We start from the raw sequence: 22402 nt of genomic DNA on the forward strand, positions 1-22402 counted from the left end.
TCCCTCCCACTCTATCTGAATAAAAAATGGAGGAAAATGTCCTCGGGTGAGGATTAAAAATAAATAAATAAATAAATAAACAGAAAAACAACAAGCTTGAGAATGCTATGTGGGCACAGATGAGTGTCTGTGTGGCACCTACAATGTCTGGTTCCTACTGGCTCTTCTCATTTCTCTACATGTATTGGTGCTGCAACACAGACATATCAGATGTTACTGTGACCTCCCAGCCCATACAATCCATTTTTACTCATTTCTTCTTCCTCCCTTCACCTCTGTTCAGCAAGGGGATATTTTCAGTAATTAGAATACAAGCTGCTTTTAGAGACCTTCATATATCATTAATATGGCTTATATCTCAATATTCTTATATTCCCACCCTAGGCATAGTGCTCGCTCTCGCTCTCTCTCGTTTTTATTACAGTTGACAGTCAATATTATTTTATATTAGTTTCGGGTGTACAGCATAGTGGTTAGACACCTAAATAAATTACAAAGTGATCCCCCGATAAGTCTAGTACCCACCTGTCACAGTATGACTGACTATATCCCCTACGTTGTACTTTACATTCCCATGACCAGGCACAGCCCCTGAAATAGAATGGGTGCTGAAGTCCAGTGCCAGTCAGTGGCAAAGGATCTGCTCTACCTGTGCATGTCTTCAGAAAGCCAGATGCTGGCCACTGGTGCCATCAGCTCCTCTAGGAACACCTTCTGACGCTCATAGTTCTTGAACTGGTTGCTAATGAGAACTAAGGCTTCCATGAGGGCACACTTCTCCATCTGTGTCAGGAGTAGCTCATTGGAGAGGAGCTGCTTTACGTGATTATAAAGCATGTCGAAATTGGGCTGCAGATTACAAAGAAAAACAAAAACAAAAACTCGAGTTGGTGAAGTCTGATTTTCAGAGAGAGGTGAGTAACTCAGGAAGGTGGAAAGAGGACCAAGGATTCCTAGGAAGGTCGGTCTGTAAGACTGTCCTTAGTGCTTTAGCTATAATGTTCTCTTGTCTAGATGAGCAAGGCAATTTAGGCAGAAGGTGGTTGTGTTGAGTATTTGGTAACTGTAATTTTCCATAATACAACTGAAAACAATTTGTCATTTTTCTACATCAACTTTTACAAAATCTTCACAAAGTTCAGCTTGTTTTACACACACACACACACACACACACACACACCTGCTGTGTGTTCAGAGAAGAAATTTCTGGTTAGTTTGTAATTTGGAATAGTGCTAAATTTCTTCTAAAAATCTTCCAAAAAAATAATTGGGGTTCACATCTGGCTTCTCTCAAGATCAGGCACATCATTTGGCAGTAGCAGTTAAGAACATCACATAGTACAGTAAAGAGGTGTACTATGATGGGGAAATCTTGGTCTCATCTACATGAAAGAGAACTATTTCTTTTGAGGGATTATTTTGCATTTTTAACTCTACTACTAAGTAGGAAAGGAAGAAGATACCAATTCAAGAATGTTTATCCTTCCCTGGCCAGCATAGCTCAGTGGTTAGAGTGCCACCTGAACACCAAAGGGTCTGGGGTTTGATTCCCAGTCAAGGGCACATACCTGGGTTGCAGGTTCAATCCCCAGCCCCAGCTGGGGCGTGTGCAGGAGGCAACCAATTGATGTGTGTCTCTTACATTGATGTTTCTCTCTCTTCCCTTCCCTCCCTTCCACTCTCTAAAAAAAAAAAAAAAAAAAAATCAATGGAAAAAATATCCTTGGGTGAAGAGTAATAAACAAACAAAAAAGAATGCTTATCCTAAGTAAAGATATAGTTCCTAGTTTTCCCTATATATGAGTATAAATAGAACTGAATTTACAAAGAAATATAACTGAACTCAACAGGTCTCAGTGACTACTTGGCAAAGTTCAGTGGCTTACCAGCACGAGCTGAGAGTAGTCTCGACATATCTTAATGATGGAGGAACAAGCATGTCTTCTCACGTTCCTCACTGCCCGGGTTCTGGGGGCCTAAAAAGAAATAGTCAACAAACATGGAGCCACTTTTAATATAATTAACAGTCGTTGCATATTATCATGTATATATCTCCTTCAGAAGCAAATTCACAATCATTTTTTTACAACTGTGAGTATAATGGAGTGACATTTATAGTCACCATGAATCCATATGTTTACTATGTGCCCTAGAGTATCTCTAGTACAAAACACCCTATCATATGGCCATCTCCGGCCTTTACCTATCCCTTCTACTTATAAAAAAATCTAGACTGCTAAGTATTCCTATGTTTGCTCTCAAGAAGTTAGAATTTATTGGTTGACTTAATGGTCTTACCTTACTTTCTTCAACAGTTTCAAAAGTGACAGATGAAAATAGCTAAGGGGAAGGAGAAAAAGGCCACTCATCAGTACCAATTGAGTAAAGCTGTTTTAAAAAGTAGTTACAAAGTTTCAAACAAAATCCCCAAAGTGTTACAACATGGCAACAAAGGAGCTTTCTATTGGCATTACAAAAGTTCAGATTTTTTTTTTTATCTCAGATAAGTAGGAGAGGCTTAAGATTCACAATTTTACCATCAAACATTTTGTAAAGGGCCACAAAATCCCAGAACAATCCATGCCATCATGCAAACATTCAGCTATGATGCCTCTTGCTTTTCCACTTTTTATTAAAAGTTGAGTGATCACCCTGGCGGGTTTGGCTCAACGGTTAGAGCGTTGGCCTGCAGACCAGAGTCGTGGGTTTGATTCCCAGTCCAGGGTACATATCTTGGTTGCAGATTCCATTCCCGGCACCTGTTGGGGTTGTGTGGGAGGCAACAAACGGATGTGTCTCTCTCACATTGATGTTTCTCTCTCCCTCCCCTACTCTATGTAAAAAGCAATAGAAAAGTGTCCTCAGTGAGGTTTAAAAAAAAAGAAAAGTTGTGATCAACCTTCCCTAACTCCTCTGTAACTTCCCACTCTTCTTTTTTTTTAATCCGCACCAGAGGATATATATTTTTTTAATTTTATTGATTTATTTTTATTTTTATTTTATTTTAGAGAGGGAGAGGGGGAGAGGAGGAGGGGGAGGGGTGGGAGAGGGAGAGGGAGAGGGAGAGGGAGAGGGAGAGGGCGACAGCAAGTGCGAGAGCGCTCAATGTGAGAGAAAAACATTGATCTGTGTCCTGACCGGGGATCAAACCTGCAATGTAGTATGTTCCCTGAACAGGAATTGAACCCAAAATGTTTTGGTACAGGACAACACTCCAACCAACTCTGAGCAACCTCCTATCTGCTTCCCCACACTTCCCCCAAAGATATTTTATTGACTTTTAGAGAGTGTAAGGGAGAGGGAGAGAGGGAGAAACATCAATGTGAGAGCAAAACATCAATCAGCTGATTCTTGCACACCCCCTACCAGGGGTCAAGCCCAAATCCCCAGCATGTGTCCTGACCAGGAATCCAACCAGCAACCTTTCAGTGGACAGGATGATGCCCAACCAACTGAGTCACACCAGCCAGGGCTCCATTTATCTTTAACCCAATGCAACCTGATAGCTGCCCTAAGCACTTGATGGAATCATACTCTAACAAAGGTCTAATTGAGGAAACTAATGAGCATTCTCCATTTCTTACAAAATTTCTGTTCCAACAAATGAGTTCACCCTTTTAAAGTTCTACTGGCCTGTCATACAACATTTTCTCCACTCCTCTGGCTATCTCTTTTTTCTTCTTTGGGGCTTCTCATTCTTTGCCCTCCTCCCGCAACAATGGTGATCTCCAGGGTTCCCTGCTTGAGCCACATGACTATCTCTACCTATCCTCTTACCCAGGGTTTCACCTCTACTCTGGACATTTTTTTTTATCCTCACCCAAGGACATTTTCCCATTTTTTGTTCAGACAGAGTGGGAGGGAGGGAGGGATGGAGGGAGGAGGAGGGAGGGAGAGAGAGAGAGAGAGAAACATTGACGTGAAAGGGACACATCGAGTGGCTGCCACCCACATGACCAACCAGGGCCAGGGAAAAACCGCAACCGAGGTACGTGCTCTTAGCAGGAACCAAACCCGGGTCTCTCTGGACCACAGGCTCTAACCGCTGAGCCAAACCGGCCAGGGTTACTCTGGACACTTCTATGATGATGCTGCCCTAACTTTATCTTGTAATTTTCTAGAGTCTAGACATTTAACCTCAAACAGCCAATTTATTGTGCAGTGTCTCCACCTAGCTTTTGTACACAGACTTCAAACACAGTATTCCAAAATAGAACTCACCCACTCCCTCTCCCTTCTGATCTAGTATTCTCCCTCAGGTGATGGTCCACTACTCACTTAGTCATCTAAACTAGAAACCGAAAACTGTCCAAGTGACCTTTCCTCTCACACATCCCCTCTCAATCTGATAGCACGTTCTGACACTCTCCCTTTAGGTATTCTTTTCTGTTTCTCAGTGTACATGTCTATTAGTTGCAATGCCAAATAGGCACATTTGTTTATGTGACTTTCTTCCACAACAGAACACTCCTAAAGAGTAAGGCTTTTCCACTAGCATGGTACCTGATCCACAAGAAGTACTGAGTAAATACTTGATATGTGAATAAATGACTGTCTATTAACTTGTGTCACATTCTTTCAAAAACAATTACAAATATTAGCTTAGAAATGCCAAAATAGAGTTTAGAAAGCATCAGGAATTTACCTTAGAGAAAACCTGGGACAGGAACTCTGGTCTGTAGGTGACAAATGGAAAGAGTGCCGAGACATCAGTGAGGACACAAGACAGAATGAGAGGGTCCTTAGTGTCAAAGTTCAGGACCATCTGCAAGAGCTCTATTCCATCATTAACAGGGATTTCCTGTAATACACACATGAAAAGGAGGTTGACATGGTTGATGACTTTGTAAGTACATATTACAGTTGCCACATATGGTTTTGTATACTGCTTTTTAACCTTAAAATTTGAAGCATTACTCTATGTTACAATTTTTTTATTGTCACCGTGTGCTATCTTAAAGATACAGCATCTCCTACTACTAGAAATTGAGACTAGTTCTAGTTCTTCACCATTGCACATAAATATATATATCTTTGCAAAAATATTTTTTGGCTACACTATCAATTATTTCACATGAATAAGAGACTTTTGGGGATGGCTGGTCAAAAGGTATGACTATATATAAGTTAAGTTGCTTTTCTTCTGTATAGGTTATATCAAGTGATTCTTGATCCATTAATGTGCCATCTTACTATGTTCTCAGCAGCACTGATTTTATTCCCTAAAACTTTAATTTAGAAGTAAAAATGATAAATAAATAAGTGTACTTAAATTTGCATTTCTCAATTACTAATGAGGTTATTTTTCATATTCATTAACTACTTTAGTTTCTCTTCTATATATTATCTGATCATATCTTTTCTCTATTTCTCCTTTGGATTCTAGTGTTTTTATCAATCTATACAAAGTTCTTATTGCAGCCCAGCCGGTGTGGCTCAGTGGACTGAGCATCCTCCCATGAACTGAGAGGTCCCGGTTCGATTCCCAGTCAGGACATATACTAGAAGCAATCAATGAATGCATAAATAAGTGGAACAACAAATCAATCCCTCTCTCTCCTCCTTCCTCTCTCTCTAAAATCAACTAAAAAAAAGAAGCCTTGGCAGGTTCGGCTCAGCAATTAGAGCGTCGGCCTGCGGTCCAGACAGACCCGGGTTCGGTTCCTGCTAAGGGCATGTACTTTGGTTGCAGTTTGTCCTCGACCCTGGTTGGGTTGTATGGGTGGCAGCCACTCGATGTGTCCTTCATGTCGATGTTTCTCTCTCTCTCTCTTCCTTGCTTTCCCTCCTGCTTTATCTGAATAAAAAATGGAAAAATGTCCTCGGGTGAGGTTAAAAAACAAAACAAGATCTATTTAATTCAGTTATTCAGAGAAGAGAGACACTTGAATATTCTGATCTATCTGCCATAATTGAAAAAGATGTTTAATGGCAAATATCTCGAGATTTTCCAATGCAAGGTTTGGAATACTTATCCTACCTGTGGTTCATTGTACTATTAGGCTCATATTAACCCCTTCAAATGGATACTAAACACTGTAGGGCTTAGAGAGTCAGCTCTGCTATCTACTAGCCAACTGAATTTGAGTATCTTATTTAAACCTCCCTGAACCTCAGTTTCCTCTTCTGTGAGATGCACATCCACAGATTTTCCTATCCCTCTGCCAGTTTTAAAAAGATCAAAATTGTTACACAATCAGCATGGGAAACAGTTACTTACCTCTTTATCTAGTGTTCGAAACATCTGGTTGATCACACTTTCCAAAAAAAAGGTCATGGCTTCCCACTGCACAAATGAAGGTGAGAAGATGGAGCAGAGGCCGCCTTCTCCAGTTCCAGCTGCAGGAGAACAGGGTTTTAAAACACACACACACCCACCCACCCACCCCACCCCCAACACTGTAGGTAGGATCACAAAAGACACAGAGACAATGGGGTCTTAGAGACTACTTGGTAATTTCACAGTTGAAGGAACAGAATAATCTAACCTCTCTCAGTCTGGGAAAAGAAAAGAACAAAAAGAAAAAGGAGTCCCTATCCTGCTTACAATAAGCTGTCTGCATTCAGCTGTCAGCCTCATCTATAAAACCATTTTGAGTATTGAGTAAGAATATACATGTAAGCATCACAAACGTGCTTGGCCAACTAGAGGCAACTGATAAATATTAAGTTCTCTTTATAATCTGTCCATGGTAGTTTAAATAATTAAGATATATGAGAGACCATAAATAATCCTTCCAACAAAGAACTGACATAAGATACAAAATACTGCTTCACATCCAGTAGCCTCAGGTCAATTGCAAGGACTATGTCTAGAGAACTGTGCCACCCTCCAAGTTCACAAGTTCCATCGAGCCACATCACTCAAACAGCAAGGCACAGGCAAAAAGATTTACAAACTCTTCTTGCTTCCATTAGTGCTCCCATTTACTGGCTTTATCTTGATGCAACATACTGAGCCTCTTCAAACACTCAAGTTACTAGAAACCCAGGACCTTCGGAGTCAATGGTGAATATGCAAGTGAATGCTAAATCCAAGGACTGTCAAGTAGTAATTAATGTACTTGGTAATTCACCATTACTACGGACCTTTCTAAAGCAGTTATTTACAACCCTCTCCTGCTTAATTAGCCTTGTGGCCCGCAGCACGCATTAGTGACAGACAGAAGATATGAAAAACAGAGAAATTACCTTGCTTATACATTTGGGGAGAGAGCAATTTTGATTTTACATAAAGTGGCGTTTCCCAAAGGCTTTGAGGTGGTCAAGTGGGAAGTCCCTGCACTGCTCCCGTTATGTCTGACTAACAAGACATTCTTTCTGAGTTTAGGAGTGGTGCTATGCAAAGCTTGGTTAAGAAGCTTTAAAAAGTTAGCTCTAGACATATAACTTAAGATAGTACCTGAAGTGAAGTAATAAAATCAATAATAATTAGTTGATTCTGTTAAAAAAGAAAAACAAAGGCAAAACTAAACATTAGTCTACCCTGATTTAAACAAATTAAAATTTTGGTGTCATCTGCTTTCTCTGTATGCAAATGAAAAGGCACACTCCCTAGAATAGAACTGGGCAGTAAGCAAAGCTATTTTTGAATACTGTTAGCTTATTGTTTTAAAGTATGAATCAGAAGGTTTATTTCCTATGTACAGTTGTGTTTTGTTTTGTTTTTTTTCCTTTATTGATTCTAGAGAGAGAGGAAAGGAGAGGGAGAGAGAGACAGAAACACTGATGAGAGAAAACATCGACTGGCTGCCTCCTGCATGTCCCCCACTGCGGATTTTGCCCACAACCTAGGCATGTGCCCTGACCAGGAATTGAACCGGCAACCTCTTGGTGCATGGGTCAATGCTCAACCACTGAGCCACACTGGCCGGGATCCTATATATAGTTTTGATATAATATTTCACTAATGGCCCTGGCCAGTTTTGCTCAGTGGTTAGAGCATCAGCCTGCAGACCAAAGAGTCTCGGGTTAGATTCCAGCCAAGAGCACGTACCTTGGTGGCGGTTCACCCATGGCCCCAGTGAGGGTCGTGCGGGAGGCAACCAATCGATGTGTCTCTCTTGCATGGATGTTTATCTCTCTCTCTTCCTCCCTCTCTCCCTCCTGCTCTATCTGAAGATAAATGCAAAAGTGTCCTTGGGTGAGGATTACAAACAAACAAACTTACAGTTCATGGATCCAGTATCAACAGAAGTTGACAGCTGATACTTTAGCCATTCCCCAGCCATCTGGAAGCTAGTCTTGGGATCCAAACGACATGCTAACCTCATTACCTCTCCTTGTTGGGCCCGTGAGGCTGCCAAGAAAGAGAAAGACCTGAGTCAATAACTGATATGTAACATGTACTTAGTTAATGTTCATTCATTTATCCATCCCAGGGGGAAAATGTTCAAAGAAGCTTTGTTAACAAATCCAGACATTTAAAAAAATAATCTCTGGAAGCTGTTCTATCAGCTAGATCCTGTAAGTGGCAAACTAAAAGTAGTCTCCCATTTCTGTTGGAATTAAAAGATCAGATTGGTACAGATATAAAATGGTATGACTACTGTGGAAAACAGCCCGGCAGTTCCTCAAAACATTAAACATGAAATTACCACATAATCCAGTAGTTCCCTTCCGAGGCATACACCCAAGAGAAATAAAAACATATGTACACTAAAAAACTTGTACACCAATGTGAAAAATAACCCACCATTATTCTAAATAGCCAAAAAGTGGAAACAGCTCAAATATCTATCAACCTGTGAAAGAATAAAATGTATATACCCAAACAATAAAATATTAGTAATAAACATAAATGGAAGTACTGATACATGCTATATCATAGTTGAATATTAAAAACATTATGCTAGCCCGGATTGTGTGGTTCAGTGGACTGAGCATCGTCCCATGGACTAAGAGGTCCCAGTTCAATTCCCAGTCAGGGCACAAGCCCAGGTTGCGAGCTCGATTCCCAGTAGGGGGCGTACAGGAGACAGCTGATCGAATGTTTCTATCTTTCTCCCTTCCTCTCTCTCTAAAAATAACAATAAAAACTTATTTTTAAAAAATATTATGCTGAGAGGTTACTCCCCTGGCCGGTTTGGCTCAGTGGTAGAACGACAGCCTCCGGACCAATAAATCTGGGGTTTGATTCTGGTCAAGGGCACGTACTACCTTGATTGCAGTTTGTCCCCTGCCCTGGTCAGGGTTACGCGGGAGGCAACCAGTTCATATGTCCCTCTCAGGTCGATGTTTCTCTCTCTCACTCTCTCTCTCCCACTCTATTTGAAGACAAATAGAAAAAATATCCTCAGGTGAGGATTAAAAAAAAAAAAGAGCCCTGGCCAGTTTGGCTCAGCGGTTAGAGCATCGGCCTGCGGTCCCGAGAGACCCGGGTTCGGTTCCCGCTAAGGGCACGTACTTCGGTTGCAATTTGTCCCCGGCCCTGGTTGGTCGTGCGGGTGGCAGCCACTAGATGTGTCCCTTCACGTCGATGTTTCTCTCTCTCTCCCACTCTATCTGTACAAAAAATGGAAAAATATCCTCGGGTAAGGATAAAAAAAAAAAAAAAAAAAAAGAAAGAAAGAAGTTACTAAAGGTCACATATTGTGGAATTCCATTTATATGAAATGTTCAGAATATGGAAATAGAAAGTGAACGGGTAGATACCCAAGGCTGGGGAAAAAGATGCGATTGGGAGCTGACTGCTAATGGGTACAGGGATTTTTGGGGTCATGAAAATGTCCTAAAATCGATTGTGGTGATGGTTACACAACTGTGAAAATATTAAAAACCACTGAATTATATAATACAAATGGATGAATTGCACAGTAAATAAATTACATCTCAATAAATCTGGTATTTTTTAAAAAAGGGAACCCTGCCTAGTATGGCTCGGTTGGTTGAATGTCATCCCATGCACCAAAAGTCACCAGTTTGATTCCCGGTCAAGGCACATACCCGGGTTGGGGGCTTGATCCCCATTAGGGACTGTGCAGGAGGCAACCAATCAATGTTTCTCGCATCAGTGTTTCTCTGTCTCTCTCTCTCCCTTTCCCTTCCTCTCTCTCTCAAATCAATAAAAACATAAAAAACAACAACAACAACAAAAAAAAACGGGGGGAAACATGCCACAGAAAAAGCAAAACATAATTAGAATATTAGGTTATATGCGTTTTTTCTTTCTTTCTTAGAAGACCCACTACATAAGATGGTAGTTAATCCCAAGTATAAAAAAAACTCAAGACTTACAATCTTCTAAAAATCAGTGTGTGTATGCGTGTGAAATAATACTAGGCTCGGAGTAAGTGCAACCCCAGCACCCTCTGCAATATGAAACTAGAGATTAAATAGGCTGCTGTCCTGATTTGGGGCTCTTTAATATAGAACCCCCAAGGGTCATGCACCATGATTTAAACACCAGATGTCCTTTTGAGACTGTCTGGAGAAATTCCAGGTCACTTACAGTTGAAGAAAGCATTGAAGTCCTCATCGCTATCAAAATCAAATCGAGAGTATTCACAGCTAGGACTGTCTGTTTTAGAAGGAAAGCCCATCTGGAAAGAGAAAGATAGGTGGAGTAAAGGATGAAAATGGATCTATCAAGAGTCTTCAACTCCAAGAACTCCAGTATTAAGAAGAGCTAGGGTTTACATGAGATATTTTATGATAACTGCTTCTGGCCCTTCTGCCATGTGAGGACACAGTGAGAAGATGGCCACCATGAACCAGAAAGTGGGTTTTCATCAGACCTGAGTCTGTTGGCCCCATAATCTCAGAGTTGCAGCCTCCAGAACTGTGAGAAGTAAATGTCTATTTTTTATGAAAAAACAAGCAAACAAACAACAAAATAGCCCTGGCCAGTGTGACTTGGTTGGGTGGCATCACCCTATACACCAAAAGGTTGCTAGTTTGATTCCCAGTCAGGGCACATGCCCAGGTTTCAGGCTCCATCCCCAGTAGGGGGCGTGCAGGAGGCAGCTGACTGATGAACTCTCAAATTGATGTTTCACTCTCTCTCTCTCTAAAACTCAATAAACTATTTTTAAAAATGAATAAAAAAATAAAATAAAATAAAATAAATAACTGCTGGTCTATCCCAAGTTTACAATTTGGTGCCAGTGACAGAAAAAAGAACACTTTTACTTGATACTCTCTTCCAGGCTCCTCAGGGAGAACTAAATTCTGGAATTTGTTAAGGGTCTGAGTATAAAAATTTCCCAAGACAAAGTGCTAATACAGCATGAAATAAGTAAAAAATAACTATCTGTCTACTTAAATGCTGAACCCTGGGAATAAGCATGGAACTTTTTATGTTTCATTCAAAAAACAATGAAGACCAAGACAGACAATTAGGACGCATGTGCTACGAGCTAGGTGAATTCCTTCGGGAAATAAGGAAGCCTCTGAATGTGTCCCAATCTCTGATTTTACAAATCAAGATGAAGTATGTGTCAGCTGCAAGTGCCCTTAGCAGATCTCAGGGGATTCATAACCAACTCTCTACTGAGGTACTGAGCAATCTGCTTTCGCTCTCTCTCCCTTTCCATTCACCTTCCTCTCACTCGACCTTCAGAAACAATCAGATATTACTTCCTCTTGGAATCTTCTTCACTCCACCCTCCTTTCTGCCTTTTTTTTTTTTAAACTTGTTTTTATTGTTGAATGTATTACAGATGTTCCTCTCCCCACACCCCTCCTTCCTAATCCCGCCCCTCCTCTTGCTTTCCCCACACTATCCTTTCTGCTTACCTCTGAAAAGCAATTATCCCACGGTATGGTCACAGTCACTGCTCTTGCCCTATCACTTCTTTCACCTAGCATCTAGCCCAATAGTTGGTATATAAGTGCGTCAAGATAGAAACAGTAGATATAATAACCAGTATGGACTGCTTTCTTCTTGAGGAATAAGAGAGTACACCCAAGGAAGGGATCACAGTGACCAAGACAGGGTTGTCAATGATGCCAATCTAAGTCTCATTATGTGCATTCATCTACATTCCACGTGTTTAGATTCCCACCACATACCTTGACCAAGTTCGTCATAGAAGCACGAAGATATTTTGGTATTATTGCTAATAGCAAAGGGTCACGGGATAGGATCTCATGCCGGAAGAGGGCTCCCCAAGTCATTTGAGTTGAAGAGCGTAGAAACTAAACGAGAGGGGGAAAAAAGTAAAACCTGTTTAAGGATTTGAATTTTATATAACCAAGATTATTCCTTAGCCCAGTAATTATCAATAATATTTTTCATGGACATAAACCTCTATAATACTTTGAATTATCCATACTGTAGTAGATCAGTAATGACTGCTCATTATGAACCACATGTTAGTAAGGCGGACTGTGGGTCAGGTGGAATTTCTGGAGTGTGAGCTGAAATCTACCACTTCCTCTTTTATGCAAGAAAGGTTATAGAAATGTAAGGGTAGTATTAAAAGAAAAATCTTGAATTGGATGAAATTTATAATTTAAAATATCTTTAGTAGCAAATCACCTGGGACATACCGCACATCTGATTGAGCATTATCAAAATGATATTACCTGGGGGGAAAAGCTGCTGACCTTGATGACGTAATACTGGTTCAGGAAAAAGATTCAGCAAGTCTCTTCATGAAATGATACTAGTTATTTTCTAGGTCCTTAAGAGTCACATTTTATTTATGAACAGCTGATTACTTCAGGACATAGTATTTGGTTTTGGCTTACCTCACTAAAATTTTGAAAAACTTCCTGCAAAAAGTTTACCTGACTTGGATGTGTTGTAAAAGCAAGAAATGATTCCAGGTATTTTCCAAAGTTTGGTGGTGTTTCTACATTAGAATCCACACCCTGTAAGACAGAAAGTCCATTACTTTAATGATGTTGATTAGGAAAGGGGAGTGGGAAGAATAGAATAGTAAATACAGATAAACTCTAAAAGATTTCAGTTTTGAAATGACTTCAGTTTTGTATACTTCCTTGTGGTCTAAAGAAGATCTCACTTCAAAGGCTAAAATAACAAGAAAGCCGCTTTACCTCCTTAATCATTAAAATCCATCTTGGCCCTGGCTGGTTTGGCTCAGAATTTAGAGCATTGGCCTGAGGACCAAAGAGTCTGGAGTTCAATTCTAGGTCAAGCGCGTGTACCTGGGTTGTAGTCAGGGTTGGGTAAGAAGCCAACCAATAGATGTCTCTCTCACACTGGTATTTCTCTCTCCCTCCCTCCCTTCCACTCTAAAAATCAATGGAGCCCTGGCCGGTTTGGCTCAGCAGTTGGAGCGTTGTCCTATGGACCAGAGAGTCCCGGGTTCGGTTCCTGCTGGGGGCACATATCAAAATAAATAAATAAATAAATAAATAAATAAAAATCAATGGAAAAATATCCTTGGGTAAGGATTAACAAAAACAAACAAAAAAAACCCAATTTAGTCTTGGCTGGTGTGGCTCAGTTGCTTGGAGTTGTCCTGTGCACAGAAAGGTGGCGGGTTCAGTGGGAGTGCATATGGGAGGCAACTAATTCATGTTTCTTTCTCTTTCACATCAATGTCTCTCTCTCTCCTGCTCTCCTTTCCTCTCTACAATGAATTAAAAAAACAAAACAAAAAACCTGCCCGGCTGCAGCTTAGTGGTTGAGTGTCGACCCATGCACAAAAAGGTGGTGGGTTTGATTCCTGGTCAGGGCACATGCCCAGGTTGCAGGCTCGACCCCCAGTACGGGGCAGGCAGAAGGCAACCAATCGATGTTTCTCTCTCACATTGATGTTTTTATCTCTCCCCTTCCCTTCCTCTCTAAAAAAAAAATCAATAAAAACATATTAAAAAAAAAATTCTGCCCTGGCTGGTTTGGCTCAGCAGTTGGAGCGTTGGCCTGTGGTCCAGAAAGACCTGGGTTCGGTTCCCGCAAAGGGCATGTACCTCAGTTGCAGTTTGTCTCCGGCCCTGGTTGGGTTGTGCAGGTGGCAGCCACTCGATGTGTCTCTTTCACGTCGATGTTTCTCTCTCTCTCTCTCTCTCCTTCCCACTCTATCTGAACAAAAAATGGGAAAATGTCCTTGGGTGAAGATTGGAAAAAAAAAAAAAAAATTTTGTAGTCAAATAGTAAAATAAAAAAGTGTTCATTATAGAAATCACAGAAAGAATAAATTCATATTCTTTCTTTCTTTTTTTGTTGTTAATCCTCACTCGAGGATATATATATTTTTTTCCACTGACTTTTTTAGAGAGTGGAAGAGAGGGAGGGAAGTGGAGAGAGAAAGAGAAACATTGATGTGAGAGAGACCCATTGACTGGTTGCTCCCCACATGCACCCCTGACAAGGGCCGGGAATCAACCCTGCAACCCAGGTATGCGCCCTTGACTGGGAATCAAACCCACTACCCTGATGTGTGGGATGACGCTCTATCCACTGAACCACACTGGCCAGGCCCATATTATTTCTGTATTTCTAATTTATTCACATCTCTATAACCCATTAAATAACCATTCAATGGTACATGTCTTATGTCTGAAGCTCTATCCGCTAACTATTCAAGCCACCACAAAAAGGCATAACATCAAAAATAAATGTCTTTCCAATATCCTATTTTTCAACTTATAAGACTGAGTATTAAACATTTCCCTAAAGACAGGTAATTCTAGGTAAATCAGGCTAAAGTTTTCTTTTATGATTCAACAATAGATCCTTTAAATTTGGGAAAAGCGTTCTTTATTCAAATCCATGTTTCATAATCGAATAAGACTTAAATGGTTAATGTACTCAGCAGAATGCTGTTTAACAAGTACCAAAATTCACAAGAATAGCACTGTTGACTTTATGGAATAACATGTGTGGATGTTTGCTGTTGATATTAATAAATGACTTGTTAAAAGAAATTTATATCGTTTAAACGCCGTTAAAAGAATTTAATCTACAGAACCACATGAAATAATCTACAGGGCAATGCTCCAAGAGGCTAAAATCAATGGCATGTGCCAGGCCTAACACAAACATAACTTTCTAAATGCTCTCCTCAAATAGCCCTGAAACGCTCCAGAAAGTAAGTGCTCACCAGCAGTGCACAAAGCTGATTGCCCAGAGCACACAACACCTGACAGAGTCTCTTCAGAAAAACATAGTGTTTTTCTACCAAGCCTCCTCCATCAGCAGTCCTGAAAGAGGAGAAAATAATGTGATTAGTTACACATCAAGAGAATCGAAAAGAGTCCCCTCAAATGGAATAATACATGGTCTGTGCTGCAACATTCAAATTTGTTATATAAAACAAAACAAACCTCCAAACACAAAATGGCCAATTAAAAAAATATATTGTTCAGTGCAATCGCATCCCTCGAGACACTCTAATTTGGGGCATTATATGGTCCTTGAGTATTCTGGAATAGTAATGTAAACCCTGAGCACGACTCCACAGAACAACGTATATACTTCTATACATAGAAAACTGCACAAAGACATTGGCTAATACCCAGGGGGCACATGAAGAGATCCCTAACGGAGCATGTGTAACAATTCCTTATACCATGACAAAATTAAAAGGATTATAATCAAGGGAATGAAAAGAAAAGCCACAGACTGGAAGAAAATATGTGTAAATGACACATCTAATAAAGGACTATTTATCCAAAATATACAAAGAACTCTTAAAACTCAACAATAAGAAAAGAACCTGATTTAAAAAATGGGCTTGCCTTGGCCAGTGTGGCTCAGCAGTTAGAGTAGGCCTGAGGACGGAAGAGTCTCAGGTTTGATTCCCAGGCAAGGGCATGTACCTCAGTTGTAGGTTTGATTCCCAGCCCTGGTCTGGGTTGTGTGGGAGGCAACCAGTTAATGTGTCTCTCTTGCACTGACGTTTCTCTCTCTCTCCCTCCCTCCCTTCCACTCTATTTAAAAATAAATGGAAAAATACCCAATATTTTCTAGTGAGGATTAACCAAAAAAAAAAAAAAGCACCAAAGACCTGAACAGACATTTCATCAGATACACAGATGGCAAATAAACGTATGAAAAGATGTTCTACATGTCATCAGAAAAATGCAAATTAAAACAAGATACCACTGCACACCTATTAGAATGGCCAAAATCCAACAATAAAAACACCAAATGCACCCTGGCTGGTTTGGCTCAGCGGTTAGAGCGTTGGCCTGCGGACCAGAGAGACCCGGGTTCAGTTCCCGCTGAGGGCACGTACCTCGGTTGCAGTTTGTCCCCGGCCCCAGTTGGGGTTGTGTGGGTGGCAACCAGTCGATGTGTCTCTCTCACATCAATATTTCTCTCTCTCTCTCCCTCCATCTCTCCCTCCTGTTCTATCTGAAGAAAAATGCAAAAATGTCCTCGGGTGAGGATTAATAAATAAATAAAAAGTGTGTTAAAAAACAAAACAAAAAACCAAATGCTATCACGGATATGAAGCAACAGAAACTAAGTCATTGCTGGTGGGAATGGTACACCCACTTTGGAAGACAGGTTGACAGTTTCTTATAAAATTAAGGATACTCTTACCATGTAATCCACCGACTGATATAAACTCCTTGGTATTTACTTAAAGGGGTTGAAAACTTGTGTTCACACAAAAGCCTGCATATTTATAGAATGTTAAACTTGGACGTTTATTCACAATTTCCAAAACTTGGAAGCAACCAAGATGCCCTTTGAGAGGTGAATGGATAAATAAACCCTGGGACATCCAGACAATGGGATATTATTCAGTGCTGATAATCCATAGAACGTGCTACACCATGAGTAAACACTAAGGTAAACGCTGGAGTGTGGATGATTTGATTTGCCAATGTAGGTTCATTAATTGTAACAAACATACCACTCTGGTCAGTGATGTTGATAATGGGGGAGGCTATTCATGTGTTGGGATAAGGGGGTATATGAGAAATCTCTACCTTCCCCCCAAGTTTTGCTATGAACCTTAAATTGCTCTAAAAGAACAAAGTCTTAAAAAAAACTATGAAAGCATAACTTTGTGTCTCATTTCTCATTTAGTTCAGATCTGTAATCCCTTACCTGCTATTTTAGAATCCAAATAGCTCTTTAAATTAAAAAAAAAATGTTGTACTTTACTTAGTGGCTAAACCTGACCTGGAATGATATAAAACTATTTACAGTAATGACTAGTGTGGACAGAAGCCATACTAGCTGTGTTCTGGAGGTAGTATGATATAATGTAAAACGTTTGAGCCTTGAGCCAAGCAAGACGTAGGCTCTAGTGATATTGAAGGGCAGTAAGGCATTACAGTTTCCGTGCAGGCTTTGGAATCTGATTGCTTGGGTCTGAATCATAGCTTTGCTAACCAGTATTAGTAGCACAAATGGAGATAGGAGACTTCAGGGTAAATATCATGGTCTCTATAGAACTAATGGGTCTTGGAGATAATAACTATAGTGGCTACTCACAAGCCAAGTTGCTCATTTAATTAACAGGACCCCTTAAATACAGAGCTGTAGTCTCCAGAGAAAAGAAAGCCATCATAAAAGCTGTATTAGAATATGCAGTAAGAGATTTTAAAGTAGTACATATGTGTCTCACATCTTTTCACTTGTCCTTGGGGCCAAGAATTAGAGAAGAGTACTGAAAAGAGGGTGTTGCAACATCTTCAACTATTTGTAAGACACGGTTCTATGTGACTCCCTGGTAAGAAACACATTATCAGGAAATGCTTTAATATTTTCCAGAGCAAGCATAAGAAAACAAGCAAAAGCCATTATGTTAGGACACTGAATATGTTTGTAAATTTTATGTGCACATTTCTCATTAAATACATTGTTCCTGCTGTTTCCAAGAGCTTCAACACTTCAGGCACTAATTACTTTGATGAAGAGATCAGCCCTGGCCAGCGGTTGGAGCATCGGCCTGTGGTCCCGAGAGACCCAGGTTCAGTTCCCACTAAGGGCATGTACCTCGGTTGCGGTTTGTCCCCAGCCCCGGTTGGTTGTGCGGACGGCAGCCACTTGATGTGTCCTTTTCACGTCGATGTTTCTCTCTCTCTCTGTTCCTCTCTCTCCCTCCCACTCTACCTGAACAAAAAAATGAAAAAATGTCCTCGGATGAGGATGAAAAAAAAAAGAGAGAGCCCTGGCCAGTTTTTCTCAGTGGTTAGAGCGTCAGCCTGCGGTCTGGAGAGACCCGGGTTCGGTTCCCGCTAAGGGCATGTACCTCGGTTGCAGTTTGTCCCCGGCCATGGTTGGTCGTGCGGGTGGCAGCCACTCAATGTGTCCCTTCACGTCGATGTTTCTCTCTCTCTCTCCCTTCCTCTCTCTCCCTATCTGTACAAAAAAAATGGAAAAATATCCTCGGGTGAGGATTAAAAAAAAAAAAAAAAAAAAAAGAGAGAGATCAGAGAGGAGTGTCTGAAGTTCTACAACCAAGGCAGGCCCTGGGCAGACTTGGGTCCAGATCTAAGCACTCTTAGGCCTAGTCAGAGGCTTAGGGATTATCAGAAGCAGATAAAGAGAATCATGGAGATGACTTGTCTGGGGATAATGGGGAAAATTATTAATGTGAGCAGGTGCTGAGTCAATGGCCACACTTATTTCCAGTACAAGGCCTTTAAAAAGATTCAACAGTCCCTTTAAGATTGCCTGATTTTCTTAATAGATGCACTGTCAATTGACTGCCAGCATTCAGATAGAAACTTCAGACATATCCAAGTATGATATTTAAGAATAACAAAGAAATTAGAAAAAACATGGAAAAGTTAGATACTCACTGTGCAGCAGAGAGTATATAATGCATGGCAACATCTCCAAATAAGACCATTAAGGGCTTCCGGTCTTCCAACTTGCCCTAGATCCAATTTTAGGGAAACACAGGTAATAGAAAAACTATATTATTAAAAGCCTCCAAGTACTAACATCTTCTTATGTATATAATCAAATATACTGACTTCATAATTTCTCATATAGCCCCTGGGCTGACTGAACACTACAGTAAAGCCAGCTTTTTAAAACCTAATCTGGATAAAACATATTTTTTAATGGATTGGGCAATAATGCTGATATGGAAGCAAAGTAAGTTACATCTGAAGATAACATTCCTATGGAGAAGAGTGTCATGGTCCCACTTGTTATCCAAGACAGATATAAAGCCAGTTTAGCCACCATCTAAGTTTCTTTGACATAAACACTGAGTTTTAAACTTTAATACTACTTTTATCTCTTAGTGTCAAGAGACAAGATTCACGGCTGTTTCAAGAACAAAGTAGCCTGACAAACCTCTGTATATTCTGACAATAAATCCCTAGAATATTGGCAAACCGTTGTCCAAAGGGGTTGAAGGCAGGTAGTTAGTTGGCGTCAAGTAAAAAACAAATAAAATGACAACATCAAACCAACACCCAAACCTTTAAATGCCTTTCTGCCATAACATACAATTAAACACACATGCCCCTCAGCGACTTCAAGGATGAAAGTCAGTTTGAAGTGGTAACTTACTTTTCTGCTGACTGCAATGAGAAGACACTCAGCTGCTCCCAACTGAAGTTCCTGTTCATTCAGAAGCAGACACAGCATCTCCAAGAGTTTACAGTTTTCAGCAGTAATATGACTCATGGACACCCAGTCAATGTAGCCTGCTAGAGTGTTCAGTGCTGCGACTCCTACCCGACAGTTTGCTTGAGCCTGAATGAAAAGAAATAAATTTTTTGACCATTAAGTTCCCACTCACAGACAAGGAAGCAGTGCTTATTCACCTGAACTCCTTCTATTTTCTAATTCTAAAAAGAAAATGATTTTTTTAAAAAATGTACTCATGTAACAGTCACTAATAAAAAAATCAAAAGTTTTTCCTGATGAACACATTCACTTCTTAAACACCGGCATTCTCAATATGTCAGTAAGACCATATTGACATGCAAGTCCACTATATTTCCTACAAGGAATCTCAAATATTGTAATTTTAACTTCCTTCCAAGTTAGCTCAATGATCAAAGAAGCCAAGGCTGAGGTCACTCTGCACTAGGTGGACACATCCTATACCTGAAAGTCTCAGAGAAGTCTCCTTCCACTTGCACACAGAGCGCTTACCTTTGGCTCCTGGGAATTATCTGTCTTCTGAAAGAAAAGAAGTATAAGGATCCAATGTTTTTAATGAGCAAAAGGCTATGTAATAACTTTCCATCCCCATAATCAAGGCCCTCAAATAGATTCTCAAGTACAGACTCAATTTTCAATCTTGGAAAGAATACAACTTTTCTAAACACGTAACTGATATTCTCCCTAAGAAGAACAGGTTATTTTAATTTTAGCAATATGATAAAAAGTTAATATTTAAAGAGCTTACACAAATTTGTTAGAACATTCAGATCCACAAAGACAGTTTCAAAGGACATGATTTACAAAGAAATACAACCAAAGGATGAACAATAAATAAGGCTCAACAATGCTAGTGATGAAAGAAATACAGTTAAAACAAAGTATTAGCATGTTTCCAAATTAAAATAAAGACAAGTTATAACTGGCAAAGGTATACTGAAATGATGTAATGTTAATGAAAAAAAGCAAGAAACAAAATAAAATCAATACAACTTAAGACCACGTATGAATGGACATACAGAAAAGACATGTAAACAAAAATATTAAAGGCCAAACAGATCAAACTGTCTCTTTAGTAAATGTACAATTATGATTGATAGGTAAGAACCCTTATATTCCAAATTCTGTAAAAATATTACATAATGCTTATAATTTACAAGTGTATAAAATTAATATTTTCCTGAAGAACTTCTGAAATTAAAATTAAAAGTAACTCTTAAAGACTGTTAAAGGAAAAATAATATAAGCAGGAATTAACAACTTCTGAAGTACCTGAAAACTTACCACCATTAGGATCATAAAGAACTTGTTTTACAATTCCGTTTCTCAATTATCAAAAATACTTTCCATGAAGAACAAGTATTAAGCCTTCATTATTAGTGATCACATAGATGTGTTAACCGGGCAGAGAGAGTAGAACCCTCTCACCAACATCTACTGATGCTGCCCAAGGAGAAAAAGGGATCCAAGTGACAACAGCCAAGTCCAGCCTTTATTCTCCAGTCCTACAAATCCTTTATTCCTCTTTGGATCCTCCATGCCCCTGGGACCAGTGCAGGAGCCAGATGATGGGACAGGGAAAGTGAGCCTACTCATCCCATCATTGTTTACCATTCAACCTACTCTCCAATTGAGAAGGTGAAGGGATGGGAGTAGAGAAGCAACTACAAGCAACTCAAGAAGTTCAAGGTGCAAGAGATGGCTCTTGGTATGCTCTGGTCCTGGGCACAAGTGGTAGCTCAGTTTAACAGATAAAGAAAACTAAAACAGACTAAAAACAAACACACACCATAGTTGTTTTTTTTCATCCTCACCCGAGGACATTTTTCCATTTATCTTCAGGTAGAGCAGGAAGGAGGGAGGAAGGGAGGGAGAGAGAAACATCGATGTGAAAGGGACACATCGACTGGCTGCCACCCACACAACCCCATAGGGCCGGGGACAAACTGCAACCAAGGTACATGCCCCTAGCGGGAACCAAAACCAGGCCTCTCTGGTTTGCGGGCCAACGCTCTAACCACTGAGCCAAATCGGCCAGGGCTTAACATACATAGGTTTTTAAATGCAAGTATTTCTGCCTGGCCAGTGTGACTCAGTGGATTGAGCAACAGCCTCACAGAGTGAGAGGTCCCGGTTTGATTCCCTGTCAGGGCACATGCCTGGGTTGCAGGCTCAATCCCCAGTAGGAGGTATGTAGGAGGCAGCCAATCAATGTTTCTTTCTCACATTGATATTTCTTTCTCTCTCCCCCTTCCTCTCTATCTAAAAAATCAATAAAAACATATTTAAAAAATAAAATAAATGCAAGTATTTCCTTGATATCTTCTTTTGAAAAATCTTGGGGAGAAATTTTTTTGGGGAAATAAAGTCCACTCTAGTAAAAAGAATGGGGCTTGAATTCTACCAAAACCATTTATTGGGGGGTCTTTAATAATTTACCTGCTGAGCCTTGGTTTTCCTTATCTATAAAACGGAGACAATATTTTCAGATTCTTAGGGTTGTTTTGAGAATTAAGTAACATATAAAAGTACAAACAAGTACAGGGTGGAACAAAAGTAGGTTAATAGTTGCTGGTTTTGAAAATAATACCTTAATAAATAATACAAGAATGAACCCTGTGTTTCATGTACTCACAACTGTAAACCTACTTTTGCCTGACCCTGTGTATAGTATACATTAGGTACTTACTCACTGTGAGTTCTTCCCTATTAAAACAGCTCACAGTACCTTCTCCCATTTGTGTTAGTATACAGTGGCTCTCTGAAAATAGACCTACCGAGCCCTGGCCGGTTTGGCTCAGCGGTTGGAGCGTCGGCCTGCGGTACAGAGAGACCCGGGTTCGGTTCCCGCTAAGGGCGCGTACCTGTTTGTCCGCGGCCCTGGTTGATGTTTCTCTCTCT

At 40.2% G+C, this 22402-nt stretch overlaps 1 protein-coding gene across 2 annotated transcripts in view; it reads right to left on the bottom strand.

Moving 5' to 3' along the window:
- The window catches only part of XPO5 (exportin 5), a 47933-nt gene that overhangs the window by 20170 nt on the left and 5361 nt on the right, over nt 1-22402 (bottom strand). Inside the window, exons 6-18 of one of the 2 annotated variants that reach the window (XM_036248777.1) lie at nt 19994-20020; nt 19403-19588; nt 18679-18755; nt 15015-15114; nt 12733-12816; nt 12013-12138; nt 10451-10541; nt 8171-8299; nt 6221-6339; nt 4646-4801; nt 2299-2340; nt 1887-1976; nt 650-849 (exon numbers count right to left, since the gene is read on the bottom strand). In XM_036248777.1, the coding sequence (XP_036104670.1) occupies nt 650-849; nt 1887-1976; nt 2299-2340; nt 4646-4801; nt 6221-6339; nt 8171-8299; nt 10451-10541; nt 12013-12138; nt 12733-12816; nt 15015-15114; nt 18679-18755; nt 19403-19588; nt 19994-20020 (1427 nt within the window). The remainder of the gene's footprint in view (nt 1-649; nt 850-1886; nt 1977-2298; nt 2341-4645; nt 4802-6220; nt 6340-8170; nt 8300-10450; nt 10542-12012; nt 12139-12732; nt 12817-15014; nt 15115-18678; nt 18756-19402; nt 19589-19993; nt 20021-22402) is intronic. The other variant, XM_036248778.1, reaches the window with a different exon arrangement.

This window comes from Molossus molossus, unplaced genomic scaffold (assembly GCF_014108415.1).
Source record: "Molossus molossus isolate mMolMol1 unplaced genomic scaffold, mMolMol1.p scaffold_m16_p_8, whole genome shotgun sequence".
Classification (NCBI taxonomy): Eukaryota; Metazoa; Chordata; class Mammalia; order Chiroptera; family Molossidae; genus Molossus; species Molossus molossus.